Consider the following 11,317-nt stretch of genomic DNA (forward strand, 5'->3'; position numbering starts at 1 on the left):
GCCGTAGACTCTGAACTCACGCAGATCAGATGCCGATACAAATTAAACTGATCTATAAACCAGTTTACTGATCTGCAGATCATTAACTATGACAACTGTATACTGATTTCATATTCTAGTTATAAGCAACCAAGACAGTGGCCAATATTACAACTATACAGCAGTGGAAGAACTTAGTTTTCTAAACTAATATTGCAAATAGAATTTGTATTTTTATAAATATTGAAATAACTCAAAAACTACTGAGGCGATTTTAAAAATTCTTTCACCGTTAAAAAGTTACGTTATCAGTGAGTAACATAGGTTATACTTTTGTACAATAATTTTAATTTCTGAATCTGAATTGATTAGTAAAAGTTACCGGATGATGTGGCGGCGGCGGGCCGTGTCTGTCCTTCATGACGCCGGGCGGCGGCGGACCCCCGCTGCCGAACTCCATGTCTGGAACCAAATATATTGATAATTAGATAAAAAGCGTCTATATACCTAATGGTTAATGGCAAAGAATTGTGATCATAATCAAAAGTTCGAATCGTTGCCAAGATCTTAGTTGGAATTGAAAAAATATTAGTAAATTAACAAAAATCTGCTTTGATTTTATTAAAAATAGTATTCCTAACTATAGAATTGTAGTTCCCTGACTTCTCTCGTATCTAGAAAACAGGAAAGATTTTATTGTTTGCATCAAATATCTTATGAAACTACTGAACCGATTTTTAAATTTTTGCACTGTTTGAAAGCAACACTAACCCTGATTGACATAGGCGATCTTAATTACTAGTTTTTTTTTTCAATTCCGCGCGAAATGTCACAACAATAGCTAAATGTTTGCTAAATTTAAAGTCATAAAATTAAAATTAAACGAAATAAATCATACGCACATTACTTATAGTCAATATTGTTTACAGAGATGAGTTCGCAATAATAAAAAAACTTAATTTAACTGTAAAATACGCATCAAAACATGAACTTAAACGCATCTTAATATCAAGTTGTCTGACACTACGAATGCAGCGGAAACGCTTCTAACCGTCGACTTCCACGGCATCTATACAATCGCTTATCTCTATTTTATCAAAGAGTATAGAGATGAAAATATTTTTATACCAGTGTAAACACTGTGGAAACTCATTATACCGTACTAAAGTTTGAGAGCGCGCTTTGAGAAAACTATCGCACAACTGTTATCTCGCTTTGATTCTTATGATATATGGAGCGCACACTACTCGATTTTTAGTTGTGCTACTAAACAGCCTGCGAAACAATCGACAATCGCACAACAGTTGTGTGACAGTTTAGTCATAGATGTGCCCCCGCTTCTAACAAGACTACGTGCGTGTCCACTCGCTGAATGACGCAGATGTAAGGCAGAAAAAAACCGGTTAAAACCGGAACAGCCAGTGAACAAAGTTAGGGTTCACATGACGCAAGTTATTCTATTTAAAAAAAAAATCATTTACCCTTAATTCGACGGAGATTTTTGTAGTAAAACAAACTGATTTTTTTGGATATCAAATAAACTAGTTCAGTAGATTTTTTTAAAGTAGCTCGTAATAGCGAAAATAAGGGTTAAAAATTGTTAAAAGCTCGGTTATTGTACTGTTTATGTACTCAACTAAAGTGTTAGAATTATGTTAATAGTAATCTAAGCATAAATACTAACACAAAACACTTTAAAATAATCATATTAAAAATGTCTGTTTTCACTGCTAGAACACATAAAAACACATTTTTGTAAGTGTGTTCTGTCAGTAAAAACCCACGGTTACACATGTCATGCATATAGGGAGTGTTTTAGAAATCAAAGTCGTGTATTTTGTTGTATATTTTATTGTGTTCATGTAACTAAATAAATACATCATATTTAAAAAAAATTACATTGTAATATAAAAAGAATCATTTTTATTTAATACTAGCTGTTCCCATGCGACTTCATCCGCGTAAAATTATAAAAAATCATTTTATTGTTCACATTTGTCAAATTATCAATTGCAAATGTCAAAATGACATGACATGATGTCAAACTAGGCAACCTTGCTTCCTTGATGTTGGCAACAACTTATTGTCTCTTTCCCACATTAGGGTTTTTATCCAAAATATTTACCCCTAAGTTTAACGGCGTGAAAATATATAGCCTAAAGCGTGACGTAAGTGTAGGGCTTTTTATTAAAAAAAGAGTTATTCGAAAATATGCTGTGATTGCTGACATCTTAGGCAACAAAGAAGTGTGTGTTTACGCTTTATTACAATAGTATAGATTTAATAAAATGTGTTTGATAATTGAATACTAAATTATAATTTTAATGAAATTAAAATCGAAATAAGAACGTACGTAATATGTGAAAAAATACAGGATGTCCATAAAATAGCCAATTTTCAGACATCCTGTATAAAAACCTAAATGAGTGTAAAATCAACGTTGCTTTTAAATGAGTAAAGTAATCAAGTAACTAAAACAATTTCACAAACCATCATTTAAAGTCACTTGACCGACTTGAATTTAACTTCGAACGATTGACAAATATTTATTTTGGCAACTTTATAACCTCGATCCAGTTAAAATGTTAAAACTTACAGATTTAAATAAACAGAAAAAACGAATCTGTAAATTTAGCCATTCGGAATTATAATGCTATCTACGGACATCCGATATTCTTTGAAGGAAAACATGGTGATGCCTGAACATATCTGCATATCATTATCAACTTGCCCTTATCCCTTACGGAGGGTCGGCACAGTATGTGCTGCTTCCATACATCTCTATCAGCCGTCATATCTGAATCCACTCCTTTCTTAAGCATATCTTTCACACAATCCATCCATACTTTCTTCGGTCTTCCTCTTCCTTTGTAGCCATCCACATTCAATCTTAACACTTTCTGGTTTATGTCCCCATCGTTTCGTCGCATAACCATACCACGCTAACCTTTTGCTTCTCATATCTGAACATAACAATAAAAAGATGCGTGCAGTCTGAGCCAAAGTACTCAGTACTAGTCCTTAACTTAGTGTTGGCTTCTGCCCCTTGGTGTTTTGTATAAACTGAAGACAAATACTAACAACATTTCAGAACAATCTTGTATTTTGTAGTGCAACAAGTCTTTAGTATAAAATGTATTGTTCGTTACTGATTTGTCGAAGGCACTTAGGCTCGTGCTGAAATAAAATAAACTGTTAGTACTCGTACATACAAAACAAACACTATAGAGTAAGGAAAGGATAAAATAGAGCAAATATTTGTAAGCGGAGATGAAGACATGTAAATCAAAACTTGAACTGAAAAGGGTTTATTCCGTTAACATTACAAGTTCCAAAAATTAAGAGAAATTTAGAAACATCCTTAAAATATGTTTATAAACACAAAAGGACATTTAAACAAGATTCAACAATGCTTACCATATGGTCTTTCAATTTAGTATGAATTTGATGTATTTTAAAAGGCAAAAGATTTTGTAGAAACCAAAACTAACTAAGAAATATAGCAATAATAATACTTAAAAACCAGCAAAATGTTAAAAGAAGTTTACAAAGATTAGGGATTAAATTTATCCTTACCTTCTTGTATTATAACAAACACATAACTACGAAAAACAAGCAAAAGTCAACCCAAGCATATTCACACTATTTGAAGTCTATTCTATCCAACGCATGGACGTGATTAGTCAAGCTAAACTCAGCATACATTAAGGCTACACTAAGGTACAAACCGCTCTGTGTTTGGTCACAAGAATGTTGACTGCAGGAATCTTCACTGCCACACCTGGCCGTGGACTGAGCGGCGCAGCTTGAGGCATCTGTAGAGTTGTCCGATAAATCGGTAACACAAAACTCATAAACCGATTTCTTAATTGGACATTTGTGTTATACAATGTTGTAATTGTTGATCATTTATGTTGTAAAACATCGTAGTTGCTGTTGCTGTTGCAATCATGTTCAACAATGTCACAATTGTTGTTCGTTTATGTTGTACAATATCAAAAGTGTTGTTCAGTTTTGTTGTACATCATAATTTTTATTAATCTGTGTTGTAAAATATCGTAATTGTTGTCCATTTATATTGTACAATATTGTTATTGTTGTTCAATCGTGTTCAACAATATAGTAATTGTTGTTATAAGTTGTACAATGTCCTTCACTCCGAATCTGTTATTGTATTGTTCTGTTTAAAGTTATATTAAATCTCTCTACATTTGTATCTCTTAATTGTTTGAATCTTACTTTTCTCTTTTTATATTTCCATGTTGCAATTCTGTGTGTACTTTGTTAGTAAGTTAATAAGGTTGAGTATTCTTGTGTCCGGTTCATTCCTCAAGGCAAACATATAGTTCTTTTCAAATATCTTAGCAGTGACAGGTCATAGATGTACGCAGTAACCTCTCCCGCACCCCGCTAAACTAAACTAGAACTAAAATTGTGTTTCGTAACTCGCGGTAAAATATTTGACAGCTAATTTGCTGAAATAAGTTCAAATCAAGTACGATTTTCATCCTCTTTTGTCTTGAAAATGGATAATTAAAATACACACAAATACTCTTAATTATCTCAGTGTTTAGTATACATATATATACAAAACCTACAGTGTAACTCTACATGTATATTTGAAGCGCGAATTCCATTATTGTAACTCATGGTGATGCACTGAACGGGACTAATTGTTTAAAAGCATATGTGGCGTGCCGATACAGTAAAAGCTATTCCATACTCTATAACTATGAAATATGATATTGAAAATCTGCAATACGCGTTGTCGATGGATTTATTTTTCATATAAAGAACAATAAATCAGGACTACGTCAGTTTTATTGCTAAATAACACAGTTTTTGGGCGAAAGTACGGTCGGGGAATTTCGCGGCCCACCTTAGATACAACCGCTTCAACGTTTTGTAACTATCCCGTTGTTTCCGCACTGCTATCTAATTGGGTATTGATTAGGGGCGGAATTTGTCTCGTTGCAATTTTACAACTGTACATCCTAAAAAAAATATTCCTTACGGTAGAACTCCACTGCTATAACACTTGCGTTAATAAATAAAAAAAAACGTATTAAAACGGGCTTTAGTACTTCATGTTTCTAGTGACTTTACAACGAATGAAAACAAACTATCGCAGTTGGAAAGCGGATCGTAACTTTGAATGTCCGCCGCTACATGGACACTTTGACCATTGAGAACAGGACTAGGCAAAAAGAGAGTGTACAAAACAACCTATGCCACTGTTCTGGAGGTGAAGGCTTGGGCCTTTATAGGTCACCAGCCAGTTCTATCCGGATGTCCATTTTACATTTTTCGATTCATTACAGAAGGGGAAGGTGGAACCAGCCTCAGCCATTTTTGCCGACGCCCATGGGCGAATTAGACAGTAACGCATGTGCACATTACGCTGAGACATAAAATTGAGAACTTATTCGTTTTTATTTAACAGATGAGAACGTGCGCGATTGACAGATCCTGTCTCTTAATATTCAAAACAACCGCTACATGGTCTCGTATTAAGCCGGGTATTAACGTTTTTATTAAAGCTGTCATATTTCGAGTTCCTTTTTTAAATTCTATTATACGAGAATACCATAGGAAAAACAATATAAGCAAGAATCAAATACAAATACTGTAATACTTTTCACTTAGTAGTTTGCAAACATGATACAGTTTAATTCAAAACCATTGCGTTGTTAGCGCACGACTAAAATTCATCCAAAACGATTCAAATTGAAAAAAAAAAAAATAAAAAACAAAAATTGACGATAAAATTTTAAAGTTACCGAGTGGCAGGTGCAAGTAAAACTTTACACAAACATTTTAATCCACTAGATTCAACATTTTCGCGTTTTATTATTTTATTTTTGTTACTAGGTGCTGTTGTTAGTCCGAATGGCAATAAAGGCAATATATATCCATTAGTTCACGAATCATAACTTTAAATGTGCTGCGAATATTTTTTAATCTTCTCTTTGAATAGTTTTGTAGCTACATTAATGTTTTTATTTATTATTTTATATTAGTAACTTCCTCGTGTATTTATATACCTACTTATTATTATAAGTATACTACTTATTATTATACAGAGGAAATAGGGACTTCCTCCTTTTCTGTAGTCGATTAAAAAAGGGAATGATTGGTGTGTTTATTTTTGGATGCAAAGAAACAACTCAAAAACTAGACCGATTTCAAAATTTCTATCGCCCTTAAGTTACATTATCAGAAATAAAGAAAGAAAACTGTTCTATAAAAAAGAAAAGGAATTTATTCGACTAAATTGAACTCGGTTTTATACAGAACAAAGAAAATCATAATAACTGAGTAACCTAGGGTTAAAGAAGGACCGTATTGCAGAATTCTCATACAGAACCATTTAGGAACACGAACAAATCTGAGAATATTTACTACATTTGCATTCAATTAAAAATTAATAAATACCAGTACTTTACTGCTATAAAATTAATTCTGCAACGATCTTATTCTGGTCTTAAAATTCATAGTAAAATACAAGTGCAAAAAAACAGTAATTCCAACGTATTCCATCACCGGTGGGTAGACATGAATATTTTATCTCTTGCAACACTCGCGTCACCAGCGCACGTCATTTTATTGACAGTGCATGCATTTTATATGAAGAGTCTCACACATATAATGTTGAAAAAGATTTTTTCTAATGGGAAAAACGCTGAAATGTCATGCAGTTTAAGACCTAAGAGGTACGGAAATATATCGTTGGGTGAAAGGCTATTTGTTTTAAGCGTCATTAGGTTAAATGTTCAGAAGAGCCATTTAAAGTCTTCATTTTTAGAAAAAAATCATAAATGCGAATCGTGGAAATAATGTCAATTGAAAGATTTTCAGACCGGCTCTAGATTAAAATTACTATAATTCTACATACTTCATTAATTATTTTAAATTTTAAATTCTGAATATATGACTCTATATCGCGTAAAATGGCGGTTGAAACAAATATTCTTTCACCCGTCGATATCTTCTAAGCAGGCAAAACGAAGAAGATTGATTAAATAATAGAAGAACTCTACCTTATGAAAGACAATAACAATGGCAAAAAAACATTCAAGTCAATTCCTACCAAAAATGACCATAAAACTAATGTGCACAACTAGCAGAGTACAGTGTATTGTGAAAAATCCAAAATGGCCGCCATTACAAACTGGCTGATGTCTTATTTTTGTACGACTTCCCCGATATGGGTAATGAAAGGGCTTGAAAAGTATACTTTAGTACGCGATTTGAAATCCAAAAAGGACATAGAAAATGGCGGATAACTACGATTGCTAAACGCAGTTCATTTTTAAGGCAGCCATATTGGATTTAGAGGCTAGATATCTTACATTCTACTTGTCAAGCCCTCACATATACATGCTGGTAAAACTTGTTGTTAATTATTCACAACTAGACTACCACACGCAACTGGGTAAGTTGTTTGTCGAAAGGACGAAAAATATATTATGCATGCGATAGTCACTTGAGGCCCCCTACTGGAATGAGAAGGCTTCGAAGTATGAGAAATTTAATAAAGCTTTAATGGAAATCATTAAATTATTTTTAAGAAGAGAAAAATGACTTGAAAACATATAGTCATTTCTCTTACTTTGCGCAAAAATCAGGAGTCCTAGCACGAAAATTTGCGAAAAAGCATTCGTAACGTCATCAACAAAATTTGTAATTCGTTGACGAATTAGTTGGTCTACTTTATGTCCAATAGGATCGCTGAAAAATAGAAATTTTCTAGATAAACTTAACAAATTCTCGTAAATATTCGTGCTAGATTGTTAAATTTTAAAAAGCTGAATCTATCTCAGATTTCAGTACATTTAAAAACGCTAACAATTTTTTAAATCCTTACGCATTCTAAGCGTTAACAATTTAGATCCGTTTAAGTTAACCGTGAGCGGAATAGCTCATTTACCTTTTTATACGCTATGAATATATTTGCAGTCATTCAAAAAAACTTCGCCTGGAAAGCTTTATAATTTTGTAATTCAGAAGATATTCAGTAGGGAGGAACGTAGAGCGTCATTTCCTTGGATTTGCATTTACGCTTCACTAATTTCCCCGATAATATTTTTGAATCTAACCCTAAAACCGCCGTATCGACATTTTCATCTCTTTGACAAAACAAAGACAATACATTATTATAAAAACATTCCTCATCATCATCAGCTCCCCTACCTTATCCTACTCCCGTAACAACTACGGGTTTTTGTTCTCCAAATAACTCTATCATCCGTCATCTCAGTCATCACTCCCTTGATCATGTCTGTCACCTTTCACACAATCCATCTCTTTTTAGGTCTACCTCTACCGGTGTACACACTCATAACTAACGTCCTTGTTACATGCGATTCATCTCTCCTCATAACATGCTCATGCCATGCTATGAGGAATAGTTAAAATATTTCTTGTATCAAAGAAAAATCCAAACAGTAAGTAGGATGAAAATTATACTCTCAAAGAAAGCTTACGTTCTTTTCCCTGAGATTCGTATCAAGAACAATAATTGAAAAAGGGATTAATTCAGACTTGTGTCCGGAGACCACGGGACCGAAATCACGGAAGACTTTAGTGATGTGACTAAACAATCGATAAATTGGCAACACATTTTACTGTTTCAAAAAAAAAATGGTTCTGTTGATTCTAGAGTTGTCACATTTATTTTCTGTCGATAATACTTAAAAAAGCAGTAACTTTACATTAAATTTAATTTTGGTTAAAAATTCTTACGTTTCATAGGATAAACAGAAATAGCAAACAAGAGACGAATAACGCTTAAGTTAAGAAATGGGAAAATTTCTAGAAAAGTGTCATGCATGCCAATATAGTGTACTCGTAAATAATGCTTCATAAACATTAATGGCAAAAAACTCAATCACTGATTTACGAAACAAACAAAACCAAAATTCGCAGTCGTCACATCACTATAGGATTGCAAACTTTCTGATTACGATCGTCGACTAAATCCCTTCTTAAGAACTTTCGAGCAAACTCCATTAACAAAATACCACAGCTTGGATGCAATAGCATTCCACAACAATAGAACATTTGAAGACATTCCAGAACATTCGAGAACGCTCCAGAATGTTCTACTAAGCGATATAACATCGTGACGGTCGCAAACATCGTTAAAGAGTCTGAAAGTCACCGTAGTTCTTGCAATTGAATTACTTTTCGTTGCAGTTTAGAAAACACAAAACAATGCTGAATAAATTCCGTTATTTACAGAGGCAGTTTTAAGTAGAATATAATATTAAAAAAATATATAATTAACCCTAATTTAAAGCAAAAATTGACAAGATAGCAAAAAAAGCTGAAAGATCAGACAACCTGAAATTACAGATTATATACATTTGGTAAATCTTTTAGTATGCATTTAGTGAAATCTCTAAATTATAAAATTAATAAAAAGCTACACCATTACCATTGCAAACGACTAGAAAAAAGTTATCTTCATATCACAAATCAACATTTTTTCTCCATTAAAATCATCTGGGTCGAAAATCAACAGATACAAAATTTGCAGTCGCTTCAAAAACCTTCAAAAATTGGCTAATTTCCTAATGTGTTAATTTTTAAATAAACATAGCAGATTTAATTCAAACAAATTTGAATTGTATGGGTACATACCGTGCGCGTAATTTTCGTTTTCATACATTTCCCCCATTTTTCTAAAATTACCTTTAACAAAGGTTGAAAAATTTTAAAATAAAATTTCAAACAAAACGCACAAGTATAAAAATACAGAAAAGATCCGAAACATGAGCTATAGATGATACGAATAATATAAGATTTAAAAATAATAATATTCTTTACGCATATATTTTAAATAGATTAAATATTATAATATACTAATAATGCTGAATAAATATATTGTAATACGATATTAATGTTAAAAGTGCATGTTGAAATGTAAAATTCAAACTGTTATACCGTAAAAGTACAGATGAGATGTAAAAGTACTGTTAAGATGTAAAAGTGGACACTTTTGTGATGTAAAAATAGATAATGTAAAGTGCGATGCTGTTGAAATGTAAAAGTGCGTACTGTTTTGATGTAAAATTCGATATCGGAATGTAAAACTCTTTACTGTCGGAATGTAAAAGTTGTCGTATGTTGTCAACTTACTATAGGGCTGGGGTCTTCCCCCAGTGTACTGCGGGGACTGGAGAAGCGGGGCGCTGCGTTGCACCGGCAACGAGTCCTCTGACACTGCGAACACGTATACAATCAGATTAAGTACATGCTACCAAACATTACTATAATGTTTATGGAATACTAGCTTTCGCCCGCGACTCCGTCCGCATGGAATTAAAAAAACTCAAAAGTAAGTAGCCTATGTATTCTACCAGATTATTCTCTACATCTATGTCAAACTTCATCCAGATCTGTTCAGCAGTTTAGGCTACAAACTCTAACAAACATCCATCAAAACTTTCGCATTTACAATATTAGTAAGATCACTATTGGAAGTGACGATTGAAATGAAGACAGTGGGCGAAAAATATATGCGCCAACCCTATGTGAATTAGATAAGAACATGGACAAACAAGATCATCATTCAGCCCTTTCCTTTTCGTAGGGTTGGCACAGTACTCTTCCATACATCTCCATCAGCCGTCATATCTGAATTAATTCTCACGCATATCCTCTCTCATACACTTCTCTTATACTCCAAGATGGAAATAAACAAAACACAATCGAAATTATTATTTTCCAAATGTCTAGCAGAACATAAATATTCGTAAAAGTGGGATATTGGTTTCAAACTTAAATATGTGTATAATTTTGTGTACTGTATGTGTGTAGAATTAGCGTAGCATAAAGTAATAAATTACATGCTTTAGAAACATTAAATTATCATATTAAGGAGGATTAAAACAATCCAGATGATCCAGACATGATGACAGGTTAAGCAAATAAAACTGACAGATGTAAAGTAATTTAAAAGCAATAAAATATAAAGATGAAAACATCGAATCCCAAGTAATCTATACTTCTATACTAATATAATAAAGCGTACACACACACTTCTTTGTTGCCTAAGATGTCTGCAATTGCAGCATATTTTTAAATAATTCTTTTTTTAATAATAAGCCCTACACTTACGTCACGCTTTAGGCTACATATTTTACGCCATTAAACTTAGAGGTAAACATTTTGGATAAAAACCCTAATGTGGGAGAGAGACCATAAGTCGTTGCCAACATCAAGGAAGCAAGATTGCCAACGTTTGCTATGTCATTTTGACATTTGACAGATGGAAACAATAAAATAAAGTTTGTATAAATTCATGCGGATGAAGCCGCACGGGAACAGCTAA

The 11,317-nt window shown here is 33.0% G+C and overlaps 1 protein-coding gene across 1 annotated transcript in view; it reads right to left on the reverse strand.

Annotated features, from left to right (window-relative positions):
* Positions 1-9,661, reverse strand: part of LOC106099786 (heterogeneous nuclear ribonucleoprotein L) — a 15,338-nt gene extending 5,677 nt beyond the window's left edge. The window contains exons 1-2 of the mRNA XM_013278447.1: positions 9,625-9,661; positions 362-441 (exon numbers count right to left, since the gene is read on the reverse strand). Coding sequence (XP_013133901.1) covers positions 362-441; positions 9,625-9,661 — 117 coding nt within the window. The remainder of the gene's footprint in view (positions 1-361; positions 442-9,624) is intronic.
* Between the last annotated feature and the right edge of the window lie 1,656 nt (positions 9,662-11,317).

This window comes from Papilio polytes, unplaced genomic scaffold (assembly GCF_000836215.1).
Source record: "Papilio polytes unplaced genomic scaffold, Ppol_1.0 DF824325.1, whole genome shotgun sequence".
NCBI lineage: Eukaryota > Metazoa > Arthropoda > Insecta > Lepidoptera > Papilionidae > Papilio > Papilio polytes.